This window comes from Colletotrichum siamense (assembly GCF_013390195.1).
Source record: "Colletotrichum siamense strain Cg363 chromosome Unknown KSG_Cg363_contig03, whole genome shotgun sequence".
Lineage (NCBI taxonomy): Eukaryota > Fungi > Ascomycota > Sordariomycetes > Glomerellales > Glomerellaceae > Colletotrichum > Colletotrichum siamense.
In genome coordinates this window covers 2,076,231-2,094,159 of record NW_023501016.1, presented here as the reverse complement: position 1 = coordinate 2,094,159, position 17,929 = coordinate 2,076,231, and the positions used below count along the sequence as shown (strand labels likewise).

The following is a 17,929-nucleotide window of genomic DNA, read 5'->3' as shown; positions in this document are numbered from 1 at the left end:
CGCCTCAGATGACGTCCGCTGATTTGTTCGACTGCGAACTTCTCCCACTCTCTGTCCGGGATGAGGCTGTCACACTCCTCTCTCTATCTGCACGTTATGACAAAAGAGAATTGTATCGTTTGGTACAAGCACACGGAACCGGGCTACCTCGAGTGTACTTCCGAACACAGCTCTCGCCCGGTGTTTGTTTCACTCAATCCGATCTCAGCTGCCCCGTACCCTCGTCGTACACCTGCTCCATCTGGTCGCCAATATCCCCGAAATGCATCTCTGCTCCATCAACTCGCTACACTGTAGACCAGAATGGCAGGCCCAAGAGGCCTACGGTCCGCCGAGTCACCACTTCCATGTCCGCATCCACAAAGAACACCTGGTACACGTCTCGGACCTACCCTATTGCTAGCATGGCAACACCAACGCGTATCGCCGTCCGCTTGCCGGCGCCTCCGCCGGCCTGGGAGACCCAGGTACCTTTGTCGTGGAGGCTATAAGCTCTAGGTACCCGTCCGTTCTTCTCGTCCCAAGCCCGTACTGCTTTGCACATGCTACCTTCAACGTCCTTCATATAACATCTACCTTTGTTCCGCTCTGTTGTACCTGGTCTGGATTCAAACTCTCAGCGCTTGGCTTTTTACACACTGAATTCCTGTCACGATGGGTTCAATTGCTGTCTCTCAGGACAGCCTCCCGTACGCTGGCCCCAAGGCGGCTAAGCAGAAGGCAGTTAAGTCAGTCGGCAAGCATGGCGTTGACATCATTGATGTTCGACGAGTTGCGGTTGAAACAAACTTGAAAGACGACATCCTCTCCATGTGGAACCCCACAAACGGACCCCGGAGGCTCCCAACCTTGCTCCTCTACAACGAACGGGGCCTGCAGTTGTTCGAAGATGTGCGTGCTTTTAGACCACTCATCGGCTCAGCCACGTCTTGCGTGATCGGCACTAACAATTTCTCTAGATCACATATCTCGAAGAATATTACCTCACCAACAATGAGATTGAAGTTCTGAACCGTTCCTCGAGAGAGATTGCGCAGAACATATCGCCGGAGTCCATGGTCATTGAGTTGGGGAGTGGGTCTGTGGTTCCCTTGCTGAATGGTGACTCTGGGATGATTCTGACCAAAATTCAAGCAATCTTCGCAAAATTGGGATTCTGTTGCAGGCTTTCGAGGATGCCGGGAAGAAGATTGACTATTACGCCCTGGACCTCTCACGCGAAGAGTTGGAGCGCACCTTGGCGCAATTGCCGGAGTTTCGACACGTTCAATGCCACGGACTGCTGGGTACCTACGATGATGGTCGAGAGTGGTTGAAAAAGCCCTTCAACTTGGCCCGCCCCAAGTGCATCGTAAGCCTTGGATCTAGTATCGGTGGGCACTTCTCAAAGGAGCTGTTAGGCTTCGACTCATACTGACATTGGCTTTCAGGCAACTTCGAGCGCTACGACGCAGCTGGGTTTCTGAAGCATTTCAGCGATGTCCTCGCGCCGTCAGACAAGATGCTTATTGGTTTGGACGGATGCGGCGATCCAGCGAAGGTCTAGTATGTTTTCAGTGTCCCTTCACTAATACAGTACCAAAAGCTAACGTTTTACAGTCACGCCTACAATGGTATTTGCTCCTGATCAAGTGGTAGGATATTGCTGACATTTGCAACTAAAGACAAATATGGGATCACTCACGAGTAGGTTACAAGCTAAAGCCAGTTATATGCTTTTATCTAATAAATCTCAGGTTCATCCTCAATGGACTTACCAATGCGAACGAGATTCTCGGCCAAGAAGCTTTCAAGCTCAAAGATTGGGAGGTCATTGGAGAGTATGTCTACGACGACGAGGGTGGCCGCCATCAGGCTTTCTTCTCTCCAGTCCGAGACACATACGTTTTGGGTACCTTAATCAGGCAGCATGAGCGAATCCAGGTCGAGCAGAGCCTGAAGTACTCCCAACGTGGAGCCGAAAACCTTTGGAGCATGGCAGGTCTGGTAGAGACCGGCCGTTGGACCAAGGGCGATGAGCATGGTGAGTGGATCATTTCTGTGTACAACATCAGGAACTCGGGATTTTTGGTTGCCACCCCTTACGCAGCATCATGCACCCCATAAGCCTCCCCCACGTCTGCCGGCAACGTGGAGCCAATTGCCCAAAAGGTGGATGTGCATTCCCCGGATCGTAAGATATTGGACGCGACTGGCTCCGACATCGTCATATGACGGACTCGGGAATCCTACTGTTGTAATTGCAACACTTACAAGAATGCGGTGCTATCCAGAATATTGTTTGGCGAGCTGACAGTCAAGTAGGATTACACATGATCTCGAAGAGAAAGATGCCTTTCAGCCTGCTCCCCGATCTCTATGCATCGTCTCCCTGTCCTTCGTTGAACGACTGGGAGGCGTTATGGACGGCCTGGGACGCCGTTACGCAGAGCATGCTTCCCAGAGAAGAGTTGCTGGATAAGCCAATCAAACTTCGGAACGCCTGCATCTTCTACCTCGGTCATATCCCCGGCTTCTTGGATATCCAATTGACAAAGACAACCAAGAAACCAGCCACTGAGCCGGCGCATTTCCAGCCAATGTTTGAGCGAGGCATTGACCCCGATGTCGACAACCCCGAGAAGTGCCACTCTCACTCCGAGATTCCGGACGAATGGCCTGCTGTCGAAGAGATCATCGAGTACCAGCGGAGCGTGCGCTCGAGACTCCGAAGTCTTTACAAAGACGGTATCAATAATATTCCCAGGCCAATTGCACAAGGCATTTGGGTCGGCTTTGAGCACGAGATCATGCACATGGAGACTCTCCTCTACATGATGATCCAAAGCGACAAGACTCTTCCGCCGCCTGATGTCGAGCGTCCGGACTTCAAGCGCCTAGCCCAGAAGGCTCACCAGGCACGTGTTGCTAACGAATGGCACGATGTTCCCGCTCAGTCCATCAAGGTCGGCATGGACGAGCCTGCACTTGATGCCGGCATCAACGGCTACTTTGGGTGGTAAGTACATGGAAACTGCGGCTTCAAAAGCATAGCTCACAGAGACTAGGGACAATGAGAAACCGTCCAGAAGAGTCGATGTTCACTCATTCCAGGCCAAGGGTCGGCCGATCACTAATGAGGAGGTGAGTTTTCCGATTTGATGCAGCAATTCTGCGCTGACACAAGAAGTACGCACAATACATGTTCGAGAACCACATCGAGCAGGTTCCCGCTTCTTGGGCTGATGTTCACGCGTCGGAGTCCGACACCGAGACGAACGGTCACACGAACGGCTTCGGCAACGGCCACTACAATGGACACTCTAACGGTCACACCAATGGACACGCCAACGGGCATGCAAACGGACACACAAATGGTCACGTCAATGGGAACACAAACGGTGCGAAGAATGGCGTCAACGGTCACAGAAACGTTTCTCTCCCCGATTCGTTCCTCGAGGGCATGGCTGTTCGCACAGTCTACGGTCTTGTGCCGCTCAAGTATGCTCTGGACTGGCCCATGTTCGCATCTTACGATGAGCTGTCCGGTTGCGCCGCATGGATGGGCGGTCGTATGCCAAGCTTCGAGGAGGCCCGAAGCATTTACACATACGTCCACAACCTGAAGAAGATGGAAGCTGAGCGCACTCTCGGACGAACGGTTCCGGCAGTCAACGGGTGAGCCTAGCATATGACTCGAGTGAATAGGGGTGCTGACAAGCGACAGACATCTCTCCAACGACGGTGTTGAGGAGACACCCCCAAAGCTTGCCTCTCTCGAGGCCGAGAAGGCTCGCTCTGAGCTCTTCATGGACCTCGACGGCGCCAATGTTGGCTTCCAACATTGGCATCCCGTCCCCGTGACAGCCAATGGCGGTCGTCTCGCGGGACAAGGCGAGCTCGGTGGCGTCTGGGAGTGGACCAGCACGCCCCTTGCTCGGCATGAAGGCTTTGAGCCCATGCCTTTGTATCCCCAGTACACTGGTAAGTTTTAATCATTAAGAGAATACTGTATTGATGCTAAAGCGACGCACAGCCGACTTTTTCGATGGCAAGCACAACATCGTCCTCGGTGGCTCTTGGGCTACTCACCCGATCATCGCTGGACGCCGATCCTTGTAAGTCTTCCTTCGCGCCAATATCGATATCATATCCCGGCTTGATGAGCGGCAACTGACATCATCTAGTGTCAACTGGTACCAGCGCAACTACCCCTACGCCTGGGCCGGTGCTCGTATTGTGAGGGACATCAAATAACCGCCTGGACCCCACAGTCTTTCATTCATTCCTGGATGTTGTAATAGTACAATCTTTAATCATTTGCGTGGTGTAGCCAGTCGATTCAACAGTGGGCTACAGTGAGGCCGACTCAACTTCGCCCTCATTCCCTTCACTCTCTGCAAAAAGCTGGAATTCATGTCACTTATGATCGCTACAGCATGGCGTTAGCGGGGTCACAGTCTGGAATCTCTTCGACCTCTGTATTTTACCAAAAGGCTTTCGCTACCATTCATGTCATGGAACCAGGGGCGTATGTAAAAATGGGGAGCATACGTCAGACATACTTTCTATCATTGCCTCAGTGCAGTCATTGCCTCAGGTGCCACGAGGCCAGCTCAATTCAACATTCGTTAACATTCAACCATGAAAAATTCGTATAAATTGAAGTATTTTTCATCACTTAGAAGGAGTCTCGCCCTACGCTGCAATCTATTTTGTCCAAGTTCATGCAATATCAGAATAACGACATTCTTCATGTCACGTTGCGCTATAATAATCTCCAGACAACCAGCTAATCGCCAAATTTCCCCAAACAGTGCCAAAACATCATTCGGGATGAATAAGTGATAAATACGGGCGACGACTAAGGGATTTTCTCGATTCTACAGCCGGGCTCCAGCGGGAACTGCGCTCTTGTCCTGATTCATCAGCTACATCTTGCTGGTCATGAGGTCAAAGGAGGTGGAAGATCAAAATCCAGAATTGACCCGTATTTGCTAGAGATTCCTTCTGTTTCAGATGTTGATCTTATAGGTTTTCAAATACCCGGATGCGGTAGGCGATCCTGATCACGGAAACGGGGGCCTACTTTAAATTGAACATCCAACCCACCCCCAAAGCCTGATTGCAACAATTAGGCCTGTCACTGTCTGTGATTAAGTGGCATATGTCGTGATTGCGAATATGTCTACTTTCTGGTCTCGTTGGTGATCGGATCGAATACAACACATTTTGGTAGCGTGGTTCGGTCGAAGGATCGGTTTTGGGAATTTGGAATGAGAGCAAGGCAACAAGGTCAACGAAGAATAAGGATTGTCCCACCCAGGTACGTTTTGCGAGACCAGATTGCCTTGACGATGCCTGGAGACAACAGTTTGTCAATTAGCGCACAACAGTTTAGCCCGAAGTCAATTAGAAAGAGGGATGTCCTACAACTCCATCTTGTTGTTGGACTTTCTTGATTTGCGGATTCTGGGCCTTTTTAAGCAATTCCAACTGTCTCTCACGTCTCCAACCCGCTTCGTTGACCGCTTTATAAATTATAACCGACCAGTGCCGTATATTGAGAATTCCAAGGGAAACGGCATGTGTGTAGTCGCTGCCTACACGACACAAACCAGACAAGCCATGTGTAGTGATGACAGTAGGCACACACGCTCTGAGTCGTTGTTTGACGATATGCTTCAATCTTTCGACAGCTTACAATACTACTTAGAAATACACCACGGACAGCGACCAGGGTAGACAGTGAATACCGCCGCGTCCCTAAGCCATCTTGCTTCAGGGTGTAAAACTCATTCAACACTTGCTAATGACAGAACTGGGAATCTCTGCCAAACATCGAAGTTGCCCACAGCATGACATCCGCGCTCGATTCTGGGGAGCTTCATCACCCTGTACTTCGTGTCTTCCATAAAAAGAACACTACGATTCCATCTCACCGGCCAAGCATCGTGACGAAGGCCCCTCTAACACGTCCAACACGTCCTTCCCAAAACGGCATCCCGACAAATCCCCTAACGCCTTCCCCCTCGGCCAACTCCTCCCTTGCCCGGCGTCCAGGGTCAAACAGACAGACCTCACGATGCCTACGAAACCCCTCACTCTCACGCCGCGCAGCAAGCAGCAAGGTAGCACACGGGGGGCGCGGCGGGCGTCTTACATACATGTGACCCGGTGACCGTGACGTCAAACCCCCTTTCGCTCGTGGGGGTTCCCGCGCCCAAAATGTGGGGTTTTACGGCCTCAAAATGAGGGGAGAGGGGGTGGTGTTCGCGCGACCATGCCCGAGGGAAAAAGCAAAGAAACTGGCTGTTTCCCGCCGAGTTCCGCATCAGACACATATACACGTGTAAGCATGTTCCGTTTTCTCGTGTTCGGCCGGATCCTGGGACGCAAGGAGATGGAGGATGCGTGTCAGGGGCAGCAGCGCGGGAAAACTTTCGCGGGTTGAGGGTTGGATATTACATGCAGGACAGCTCCTACGTACGTGGTAAACGTGGGTCAAGTTCGGCGAGAATGCCGTTTGAACAAAATGTGATGTTTTCATTCTTTCAGAACGGGTGTGTGGGTGGGCAGGTCCTGCCGATGAACTGCTGCATATTCTGCCCACTTGGGAGGGGTGGGAGTTGAGCAGTAAGCGAGGTATCTTTCTACAGCGACATGTACTCCTCAAGTACCTTTTCACAGACCATCCACTTCGTATAACATTCATCCGTTTGTAAGACCGCGCGGGATGCGAAGTCCGACCGGTCAAGCTCCTCCCGGACAGTCGGCCGCTCCATGCTAACTTGTGGACCGGGTTTTGTCTCCACAATGCGGCCGAGGCGGAACCCGCTGCATCCGCGACGGAGCAGATGCTTTTGTCTTACCCATACTCTATCATCATGACTGAAGACTGTAGACCACAATTATCAACGGAAAGCTTTTGAGCTTGCTCAACCGTTCAAGCTTCCGTAGATGTCGAGAAGCTGCTCAAAGACGTAGCTGGGCAGCTTGACGCCATTCTCTGTAACCAAGTTCGAAATAAAGTCAGGGGGCTGCGATTCATTAGCAAATGTCCATCGTCGAAAGCATGAGGAGACCCACAGTGTAATCGACAGCGTCTTCCGGCTGCACACTCGACCCGTCAGTCCTGAAGTCCAGCACCTGCTGCTGGAATCCCAGATCCCTCTGGTCGAGCGGGAACTTGCGCACGAACTTGTGAGACTCGGCAGCGACGTAGAACGGCAGCCCTGCCTCCTTGGCCAGCTTTGCAATCTGGTAAGTGCCCATCCTAGAGATGATACCTCCATTCTGCGTGACGGCCTCGGCACCCACGAAGACCATGTGCACCTGCCTCAGCAGCCCCAGCACGTGCGCCACAGCCGGCTCGGCAATCTCAGCCACGGGGATGCCCTTCTCTCGCAGCTCCTTCACGACGCGGTCCGACTCAGCGACGCGGTGCTCGTCGCGGACGTACACAACCTTGAACCGCACACCACCGCCGTTCGCGCCGCCTCCGAACTGGTCCGCGGCCTTGAACAGCACATTGGACACAGCGCGAGATGCGCCGTGGGTGAGGACAACCTTGCCGTCGCGCACGAAGCGCCAGCCGGCGTCGGCGATTCTGTCGCGGGCGGCGATGGCGCGGGAGGCGAACAGGCGGCCGTTGCGGAGGAGATGGGTGCGGACGGCCTCGAAGGACTGGTGGGGGGAGGTGTCTGCGGCGCCGGACTCCTGCTGCTTAAGCGAGGAGACGAGGTACTGTAGGAAGAGGTCTGTGCCGGCCTGGAGGGGGACGGGGTTGTTGACGGATGCGCGGAGGATGTCGGAGTGGCGCTTGACGAGGTCGAGGGTTTCGTAGACTGTGGTCGTGCCGGAGGCGTTGAGGAGGGTGATGAGGGCCTCGATTGCGGCGACAGGTTTTGTCAGGTCTGGGTCTTGGAGGAGGTCGTGATATGTCTTGACGATGTCGAAGGTGTCTTGCTTGGGACGGACGGGGAGGTCTTCGGTTGGCTTGGAGCCAGATGCTGGAGGAGACACAAGTTAGCTTGGAGGTGGGCAGCAGGAGTCGACGACAACGGACGTACGTGCGAGATCGCCGGTGGCCATGGTGACGGCTCGGAAGAAGGATGCGCTGTGGAACCTGGACAGGGCGCTTCGTAACATACACTGATGTCGCGTTGTCTGTGAGGGCGCCGGAAGAGTTGAAGACGAATTCAGCGGTCGTCGTCGAAGTGCGGCGGGGGTTGTCAGGGAGCGCAGTCGACGTCGTGATGTCGCGATGTTGAAGCTCTGGGAAATTTTGGGAAGAGTGACTCAACCCGCATGGAGCTTGCCGTGTCCGTGGTGGGATTGATGGCTGTGATTTGGCGGGGTAATTTTGCGAAAAGAAGGCGGGGCTGCTCCCCCCTGCTCCCTGCGATATGTGGCTACCTGACATCATCAGCACCCTCCCACCAAGCAGCAAGGTATCTTTTTATCGCCGAGACCGTTGGGCTGGCCACCTTGGGGGTGAGGTGCCTCCTTGTCTCCTTCCAGGGTCCTCCCAACCACCAAATAGCGGTCTCATCGCCCTGTCTGGTCCTCTGTGCCTGTATCATCACCCAAGCATCCCACTACCGGCAGCGGGGTCCCCTCCACTCCCGAAACACTGACACCACCAAAAACCCAGCTAACCAAGCTCCCGTCCTTGTAAGCCTTCATCTCCCCCCCTGAGCACCATCCAATTCGCACCCAGTTCCCTCTTTCCCCCCTTCTCAAATATGTGATGAAGCTCGAGCTCTCTCCTGCTGCTTCCCACCGACACACCCGTCGTCGAACCTGCCCTCCCCAGCAACCACCTCCTCCTCCCTGAACGAACGATCTAGACGAGAAAGCTCACCTCACCTCACCACATCAGCCAGAAGAGAGCAAGCAATGGAGACCACCGATCCCGCAACCGGCGCGCCCCTCCCCACCGACGCGATCCAGCGCATCCTCTTCCTCGCCTCCGGCGCCCACGTCTACAACATCCCGCCCCTGGCCTCCAACAAGGGCTACACGGCCGCCGGCTGGACCGAACGCCAGATCTTCACCGCCCGCCTGCGCGTCCTCGAGACCGCCTGGGAGACCGCCGCCGCCGCCCAGCCCGTCCCCGTCGGCGCCACGGGCAGCGCCGTCATCCCCGTCGCCCCGGGCGCCCCCGCCGGCATCACCACCAAGGAGAACCACATCAAGGTCGACATCGTCCTCGAGGACCCCTCCAACGGCCAGCTCTTCGCCGCCGCCCCCTACACCTCCATCACCGTCGTCGAGCCCGTCCTCGACTCCTCCCGCTTCTTCGCCGTCCGCGTCCAGGACGGCCAGGGCCGCAAGGCCGTCCTCGGCATCGGCTTCGAGGAGCGCAGCGAGGCCTTCGACTTCGGCGTCGCCCTGCAGGAGGCCCAGAAGAGCCTGGGCCTGCTGGACGCGAGCCATGCCAAGCAGGCTGCCGAAAACAGCAAGCGCGCCGAGGAGGAGAAGACCAAGGACTACAGTCTGAAGGAGGGCGAGACTATCACCATCAACTTTGGCGGCTCCAAGCTCGGAAGGCGGTCGAGGGGGCCCTCGGCCGCGTCGTTGACGGGACCGCCTGACGGCGCGAGCTTGCAGGCTTTCTCGTTACCGCCGCCGCCTGCTGCGCCCAAGAGCAGCGGGAACGGAAGCTTCCTGCCGCCGCCGCCGAGTTCACAGAGCGTGCGGGACCAGAAGCGGGAGAAGAGGAAATCTGCGCAGGATCTGGGATTCGACGATGGACAGTTTGGAGAGTTCGCCTGAGGGGCGGTAGCTGCGATACACTAAAAGGGGGCGCATAGGAGGAAGGACTGATTTGAGCAAGATATTCCCTGCGTCGTTTGCCTAGCTATTATACATGCGTCCATTGGCATGTTTTGAAAAAAGCACCATATCAACAATTTCAACCAACATTTTCTCCGCGCTGTGAGGATCATGACCTCGAGCCAGTCGTCAATTCTCTTGTTGTCCGGGCCAGAGACACCTCAGTGGCGGCAGACTCATCCTCCGTCGCCTCTTGTCCGCGATATCCGCTCCCGGGAGCTCGCTCGACGCCTCTTCAGCCGTTCGGGCATGGCTTTGGGGGGTGTCATAGCAGAATTGCAGGCCGTGATTTCCCAGTGCGTCGATCGGTGTCTCGTTCATCTCGTTGTTGGCCCACATTTCAGGGGGCGACGCCTCCGGCTCGTGACACGGCATCATTTGCATCGGGCTGTAAATGGGATAGTATCCCACCGGGAAGAAGACGGGCGAAGCGGCATCGAGCGGCGTGGAGACGACCGAGGCTAGGTCCGTTGGCGATGCCATGTAACCGGTCACGGGTGATTCCATGGCCCAGTAGCAATATCTTTGCTCGTAGATTTCGTGTTGAACCTGCATCCATCGTTCTCGGATGTTGAGCTCCGCATTGATATCACAGAGTCGGATGGAAATCGCCTTCTCCTGTGCGGCGGCTTCCGTGATCTTGCTCTTGATCAAGGCGGCTTTCTTTCGAGACCTTCGCCGCTCGTCGGGTGGCAAGAAGCTGTCCATCTGCTCATGCAAGATGGTGAGCCTTCTCATGAGCTCGAGTGAGCGCTCGCCCTGGCCCCTGAGAGAAGCGTTGAGGTATGCCCTCTCGTTGTACAGTTGCTCGAAAGAGCCAGGAGACGTGAAGACCGACCAGGCCGGCTTGACTCTCGTGTTGAGTGATATGTTGTTGACTGGTATCGTTCGACCTCGCCTGGCGTTGCTCCTACAAGAAGCTGTTTGGAAACTTGGATATGCCGTGACAGAACCCTTGCGGCGGGATAGACAGCTATTGTGGCTTGGTGAATCTTCGGAAGATGTGGTCGACGCATCTTGAATTTGCACAGATCTAGGAGTGAAGACCGCTGCTTGGACGTGTTGTTCCATGACTGAGGCTGTAAACTGGTGATAGAGAAACGATCGGAGGTTCTGGAAGTCTGTTCGGCATAATCACTTCAGATATAGATGGGCGTTCCGCTGCAGAAATTCCCACTGTATCCAAAATTGACCAGATGGAAACAAAGGTGGATTTGCCTATCCGTAAACTTAGTTGACGGTTTAGGATCATTCCTCTGATAAGGGACGGCAAGGCTCTCGTCCGATGTTTCTCAATAAAGCCAAGAGCCAAAGGGGTCCAGATTTAGCTGTGTACGCAAAGGATGAGGAGGCGCTTTTGACGAAAGAACAAACTGGCTTGGCAGCCTGCGGCTTAATTTGACGAGAGCATTGAACAATGGAAACCCCGCATTGAACATGATCAGACGCGTGGTGCTCGGCACTCGGCAACGTTTGTTGGTTCCAACAACATGGTACAGGGTGGGAAACCTCGGACTTTGCTTGACACTCTTGGCCCATACCATCTGCAAAAGTCAGCGTCCGCTTGTTGTTAAAGAGGCCCGTGGTTCTCGTAATAGTCCTTATGATAGTATCAACGAGAACGTAGGTGTAACTGATCACGACTTCAAGGGAACCAACACACCTGAGGGTTGCCACGCGACGTCGACATGGCTGCGGCACAGAAGCAACGAGCCTGGCATGATGGCACCAATTTCAGTTCGCCGCCAACTGCGAGGAGCCAAATGCCACCATGTTTCCTTCATGAGGTGCCAAGAAGCATGCTAGCGTTTGTCTTGTGATGCAAGGGGGTTCAGATGTTGAAACCATCATGGCGAGGCGGGTCACAGAATCGCCACAGACCAGCTGCTTCCGCCGCCCTCCGGACCGAGGAGATCTCGTTATCCGACACGGCTCGATTGATTTCACTGTATCGAACCTCCTCTCCACTAGACTCGGTGCTGGCGGCCCTGGCTTTGGGACGTCTCCTGGCCTTGCCAACGTGGGCATCTGGGTGATACTGCTCCATGATGTTGACAAAGCAATCCCTGGAAACCTCCTTGGCCAGGAATTCCATGATTTTGTGTCCCTCTGCTTCCTTCCCTGGCATGACCAGATGGCGTACAAGGAGGCCCTTCTTGGCGATGCCGTCGCCAGTAAAGCAAAGGTCGCCAACCTGCGCGTGCATCGCCTTGATGCTCTCGCGCGCCGTGGCCGCATAGTCGTCTGCTTTCAGGAGACGCTTGGATGTGCTGGTTTCCCAGACCTTGAAGTCAGGGAGATAGATGTCGACCAAGCCATCGAGCAGCTCCAACGACTCGGGCGAATCGAAACTCGAGGTATTGTAGATGATGGGCACCTTCAAGCCTATGTGCCTGGCATGCAGGATGCTCAAGACAACCTGGGGAACCACGTGCTCCGGAGTGATGAGGTTGATATTGTGGACGCGGCCGACCTGCTGCAGCTTGGTGTACCACTCTCCCAGCTCCTCGGGTGTCAGGTCCTGGCCGTTGCGCTGGTGGGCAATGTCATGGTTCTGGCAAAAGACGCAGCGGAGATTGCAGCCGGAAAAGAATACCGCGCCACTTCCATTGTGCCCCTGGACGCATGGTTCTGTGACGGCTGGTCAGTGTGCGGCACCCTTGCTTTGGGACAGCTGCTTCCAGACCTTCACCGAAATGAGGCGCAATCACATTGACCTTTGTGTTATCGCCAATCAGACACATTCCCGTCGTCTCGAAACGGTTGACGCCGCATAGGCGCGGACAGAGATTGCATTTTGAGAGGTGATGGTACGCCTTGGAGCGCTTTTTGGATTCATCGATGGAGGACAACATCATGTACCGTGGTATGTAGTCATCGAGGAGGAAGGGTGGTGCAAGATGGAGGGATCGTCTGGGAGGCCATATGGCTCTCCTGGGAATCCCATTCTTTCTGTTAAGCGCTCTCGCCAACGCTTGCATCTTGCAAACTCGTTCGTATGAACTGGATGAAGAGCATGTCAGGAGTCTTGCGTCAGAGTCGAAGCTCGAGGTGGGAGTGGTGGTCGGATTACATCAGGGAGCTTCCTATTGGCCCAATACCAATTTGAGTGGGGCGATGGCACCTTCACCTCGGTCAACGACGGCAGCAGCATTCGTCTTCCTTCATCTCTCTGGACTTGAGAGTCAAAGTCCGAGGAAAGCTCCATCTGGAGGCCAACTTTCATAATTCTGTATTGAACTCTTGTTTTTCCGTCATAGCGTTTCAGTGACCATCGAATACGAGCAAATGGTCGAACAAGACAGTGATTGGTCCCGACCAACGGCCGCAAATGTATTGATCGACCTGGCATCCGTCGCATATCAGCGGCCCTTGCTTGGTGAGCCTTTTCCCCGAGCAAAACGAACAGATTTGGTTGATGGCTTCGGTGGAGTATCAAAGTCCGAGCAAGTTAGTGCCATCGGGACCCTCCCTTCAGACGGTCTCCCGACGGGCACTGTCACACCAAACATGATATTTAATTTGATCTCCTGTTTCCTGGCTTGTTTGCTGAATCTATGAACCCGTCCTCCCAGTCTAATATAAAATGTCTGCAGAGATTACACAGCACGACGAACGACCCATGAATTTCCTCCATGAGTTTTCTAGATTAGCAGGCAGACAGAAGAAGACATGATATGAGATTCCCAGCGAGGGTGCAGCGGTCCAGAACCACGCTGGAAAGATGACTGTTCTTCATGACTCTCTACTGGCTTAGGCTGTATTCGGGAGCTTCTAGATGTTTCTTTTGCGGCATCTTCTTGAAAACGGTCAAAAAGACTCGACTTAGCACGGCCTGGTTTCGATCCAGGGACCTTTGGGTTATGAGCCCACCGCTGCTACCACTGAGCTACCGTGCTGGCTGCTTGTTGAGGACAAATGATCATGATCAGAATGATAATTGCGGCATCAAGTTGCTGTGTGACTCACTTCTGGCAACCTCTACGGGGTGTGATTAGGATGAAGTTAGGTGAGGCCAAATGCTCCTCGGCGATACATGGGTTTGCTGACAAGCCTTGACTTGGGAAGAACTCGGAAGCATGCGAAATAGTCACTCATTCCTACTTCGCTCTGAAAACGGGGACTATTACTTAGCTCAAATGGCTTAACATACCAGAGTTAGCTGGATGAACGGGAGATGGTCACCTACATCCAGGAAGTGACTCTCAAATCCTCAAGGTGTATTTACCCCTCTGAGCAGTCTACCCTGAGAACTTAACTCACAGTCCAACCTTCAAGTACTGATCTAATCATCTCTTCCATCAACAATACGTCCCCGTAGCTCAGTCGGTAGAGCAGCAGTCTTATGTTATCCTTAGCCCCAGCGTAATATCCTTAAGCTGTTGGTCGTCAGTTCGAGTCTGACCGGGGACAATTCTTTCTTTTCGTTTTTGCTCCTTTCAATATGTGATTTCTTTCTATCTTCTTGGCCTTCGTTATGGATCTTTCAGGCACACTGCCGACGGGTTATAGAGGACATGATTGCCATCCATACCACTGTGGAGTGCGACCCGAAAGCATTTCTCTCTTCCTCGAGAGTGAGGCCGCTCGTTCGGATTCCCTTGCGTTAGGCTAGTTACAGCATCCTTCACCTGCCAAGTTTTGGTGAGAGCTCTCCACGCCAGCTGCATAGCAGCGTCTCATTCATAATAGTATAAAGCTTTAGCAACGTGGGTTGATCTTGAAGAATCTGCTGATCGGGTCATGCGATGCACAACTTAAGTAGCGAGCACAAGTCGCTCTGTTGGCTTTCTTTTCGCCAACAACGATGCTAGGGAGAATGCTTGGCTATTTACTTCGTAAATAACAGAGCAACCTGGGTGGTAGGTAGTGTTTAACCACACCTTACATCAATCAACAGGTGCTGATCGATCGGCATTTGCTTGTTTGCGGCTGTTTATGATCATCCGAGCTTGACAGCAGTCAGCGTCGCGCATTCATGACCAACGACCTGGCAAGCTTCGTCCCTGGTAGCGGATTCCGCCGGCATCATCACATGACCAACTCATAATTACCGTTGATGTATTTTTGTTTGCTTTGTCTCAACACGTATCCATGCACCCGCGTGTTTGTCTCAGTCAATTCTGTATTATAGAGGGGCGGCGACTCGGAAAAGCAAGCAAGATCAGCGGGCTGAACCGACGCCCACGATGAAAATGGTCAGACGAAGAAAACGTTGCGAGCTAGAATCCACAGACATTTCCAGTATGTGTTCAGATCTTTTTGGATGTTGCTGCTAAGAAGATTTATCGTGGGTCGACGGCCTTTCTGCGGCAGTCCTTCCATCTCGTAGTCATGCCATGTCTTGCCGAGCAAAGATGCTCAAGAGATTACCGTCTCAAGAGATTACCGCGGGCAAGGACCCTAAAAGTCGACGATTCGAATGAAAGAAAGCACTCAAGCAGAAGTTCGAGTATATCTTATAGGATCCCTCGAGGTTAGGATGGCTCACTGAAGGTGCGTCGGTGAGCAAGTGCTGCCTCACTCCTTCCACTCTTTCACACCGAGCGACGGTCTCAGACCCTCTTACACTCATTCATCTCTCTCACCCCACCAAGTCGACCTCTTTTTGTCCACCCTTCCAACACACAACATCAATAATCGGATTTGGAGGCTTTTTTGTTCTTCTTTATTGGAGGTATTATTTTGATTTCTTTGGGCGACTCTGGCGGCGTGCGAGATGCATCCTTTCAAAATTTTGTTTTGTTTCGCCCTCTCGCTGCTCTTTCCTTACTCGAGCGCCCTCCACATCACCAACCAGACCATTGATAAATTTCTTCTCGATGAGTACGACTACGTCGTTGTTGGTGGCGGCCTCTCCGGACTCGTGGTCGCGAACCGGCTCAGCGAGAATTCCGATGGTATTTACCCCTTTGCCAACTATGGTTCGTTACGCTGACCAGATACAGCGACTGTGCTCGTAGTCGAGGCCGGCGACCTGTGAGTATTCCACTCTTAGACTGTTTCATCGCTTTATTGAAAAAAACAAGCTAAAAATTCACCAGTGATCGCCGCGAGGGTCGGGTCATCATCCCGGGATACATTGGACGTACGCCCCCTTCCGGCTATGGTCAAGATGTCCTCACCGCGCCCCAGACCTTCTTGGACGGGAAGACTCGAGACATTAACCAGGGAAAAGTCGTCGGTGGCGGGTCGGTCGTGAATGGAATGTGCTGGACCAGAGGCGCCGCTGCCGACTTCGACGCCTGGGAGGAGCTCGGCAACGACGGTTGGGGATGGGATGGCCTGTTGCCATACTTCAAGAAGGTATGGAATCCTTGAACTGGGGCGGTGCCAGGTTTCTTACGTACAACTTAGGTTGAGAGGTACACGACCAACGTCGGTCAAGGCATTCGTGACGAGTTCAACATCAAGCCCAACATGTCTTTCCACGGAACTGACGGTCCCATCAACGTGGCGTACCCAGAGCATATCTACAACACATCCAGTAAATACTGCCTAGATTTGGAACGATTCAAAGCTAATAGGAAACAGGCAGCGTTCTCCAAGGTCTTGCCGAGGTCGGTATCCGTACATCCAACGACGTCAACTCGGGTGACCCGACCGGCGCTATGATCGTCGCCTCGAGCATGTCCCCCACAAACCAGACGAGGTCCGATGCGAGAACTGGCTACTTCGACACTGCCAACGCGCGCTCCAACTTTCACGTTGTCACTGGCCACATGGCCACGCGGCTGATCGTAGGGTTGCCCGGTTCCCTGACCAACCAGGAAAGCCGCCGGATTATCGGCGTCGAGGTAAGTCGTCGTCATGAGTTACACACTGGCCCTACGAGTTCTGACTGTATAAGCTTTCATCTGGTCCGTCGGATATCAACAGAACCGTCACTGCGAACAAAGAAGTCATCCTGGCCACCGGAGCCATCCAGTCGCCTGTTCTTCTTCAAGTCTCCGGCATTGGTCCTCGTCAAGTTTTGGAATCCTTGAATATTTCCACGCAGATCGATCTGCCCGGAGTTGGAAACAATTTTCAGGATCACCCCATGGCCAGATTCCCATATGATTGTGAGCACCCAGGATCCTGCCTAATCTCTACTTCAATCTAACATGCTTTCAGACTCTAATGCTTCTGTTTTCACTTCTAATGATCTCAACGGTGACACACTCGAAGATGCGCTGGAACAGTTTTTGGCCAACAAGACGGGCAAGTCATGCCCTTCCCCATAACGACGTGAAGCTAACTATCTCAGGTCCCTTGACAACACCTCTGATCAACACCGTCGCCTTCCCAGCGCTCAAGCATCACGCCAACGAATGGAGAACCCTTCTTGCCCATTCAAAGAACCAATCCTTCGACTTCCTTCCGCTCGACACTCCGTCCGCTGTGGCAGCCGGCTACGCAAAGCAGAAAACCCTTGTACTGAACCATCTGGCTCGCGAAGACGTTGGCGCATATGAACTCCTCGCCGCATCGTGGGGTCAGATCTCCATCGCAAACCAGAAGCCCCTGTCTCGCGGCACCGTTCGGCCATCCTCGTCCTCCGTCTACGACGCCCCCGTAGTTGACCCTCGCTACTGCGCCGACCCTCTTGACTGCAAGATCATCAGACTCGGCCTCCAGCTCACGCAGAAGCTGATGGCCACAGACGCCATGAGGCCGCTCCTTCCAGTAGTCGACGCCAAGTACAACTCTACCGACGAGCGAGAGCTCATGACGGCGCTGAAGCCGCTGGTGGGCACTGAGTATCACCCTAGCGGCACGACGAGCATGTTGCCGAAGGACCTTGGCGGTGTTGTGGATTCTGAGTTGATGGTGTACGGGACTTGCAACCTTCGTGTTGTGGACGCCGGTATCATGCCGATGATCCCAGGCGGACATATCCAGGCAGCGGTGTACGCAGTGGCGGAGAAGGCGGCGGATATCATCAAGGCCGCTGCAGATGGAGCGTCATGCCCGATGGGACAGCCCCAGTGGCCTGTCGGACAAGGTCCCATAGGCGGTGATGGGCAGTCTGCCTGATTATCAGACGAATCATGGATAGACAGTGAACATCTCACTTAATTGCTTGTAGTATTATAATAATACCCATCCAGCCAGAAAGGCTGACTTA

General features: G+C 53.7%; 6 protein-coding genes across 6 annotated transcripts; 3 read left to right on the top strand and 3 right to left on the bottom strand.

Annotated features, from left to right (window-relative positions):
- Positions 1–654: 654 nt before the first annotated feature.
- Positions 655–4,236, top strand: egt-1-1 (Ergothioneine biosynthesis protein 1; the record flags this gene model as incomplete). The annotated part of the gene is made up of 13 exons (XM_036636415.1): positions 655–891; positions 960–1,078; positions 1,135–1,373; positions 1,431–1,545; positions 1,600–1,613; positions 1,665–1,686; positions 1,737–2,023; positions 2,305–2,998; positions 3,048–3,123; positions 3,170–3,657; positions 3,707–3,963; positions 4,016–4,097; positions 4,167–4,236. 13 exons carry the CDS (start codon positions 655–657, stop codon positions 4,234–4,236), a joined length of 2,700 nt encoding a protein of 899 aa, XP_036497703.1.
- A 2,681-nt stretch (positions 4,237–6,917) lies between these two features.
- tif221 (Translation initiation factor eIF-2B subunit alpha) lies at positions 6,918–8,073 on the bottom strand (the record flags this gene model as incomplete). Its single annotated transcript, XM_036636414.1, has 3 exons — positions 6,918–7,019; positions 7,069–7,991; positions 8,052–8,073. The coding sequence occupies 3 exons, from the start codon at positions 8,071–8,073 to the stop codon at positions 6,918–6,920; spliced, it is 1,047 nt and encodes a 348-aa protein (XP_036497702.1).
- Positions 8,074–8,880: 807 nt separating this feature from the next.
- On the top strand, positions 8,881–9,759 carry NECAP2 (Adaptin ear-binding coat-associated protein 2; the record flags this gene model as incomplete). The annotated part of the gene is made up of 1 exon (XM_036636413.1): positions 8,881–9,759. One exon carries the CDS (start codon positions 8,881–8,883, stop codon positions 9,757–9,759), a length of 879 nt encoding a protein of 292 aa, XP_036497122.1.
- Positions 9,760–9,948: 189 nt separating this feature from the next.
- CGCS363_v004563 (uncharacterized protein) lies at positions 9,949–10,890 on the bottom strand (the record flags this gene model as incomplete). The annotated part of the gene is made up of 1 exon (XM_036636412.1): positions 9,949–10,890. One exon carries the CDS (start codon positions 10,888–10,890, stop codon positions 9,949–9,951), a length of 942 nt encoding a protein of 313 aa, XP_036497706.1.
- A 760-nt stretch (positions 10,891–11,650) lies between these two features.
- On the bottom strand, positions 11,651–12,674 carry CGCS363_v004562 (Uncharacterized protein; the record flags this gene model as incomplete). Its single annotated transcript, XM_036636411.1, has 2 exons — positions 11,651–12,450; positions 12,512–12,674. The coding sequence occupies 2 exons, from the start codon at positions 12,672–12,674 to the stop codon at positions 11,651–11,653; spliced, it is 963 nt and encodes a 320-aa protein (XP_036498632.1).
- Positions 12,675–15,538: 2,864 nt separating this feature from the next.
- Positions 15,539–17,838, top strand: xptC-6 (Dehydrogenase xptC; the record flags this gene model as incomplete). Its single annotated transcript, XM_036636410.1, has 8 exons — positions 15,539–15,719; positions 15,768–15,798; positions 15,864–16,125; positions 16,177–16,306; positions 16,354–16,616; positions 16,670–16,883; positions 16,936–16,974; positions 17,069–17,838. 8 exons carry the CDS (start codon positions 15,539–15,541, stop codon positions 17,836–17,838), a joined length of 1,890 nt encoding a protein of 629 aa, XP_036497704.1.
- Between the last annotated feature and the right edge of the window lie 91 nt (positions 17,839–17,929).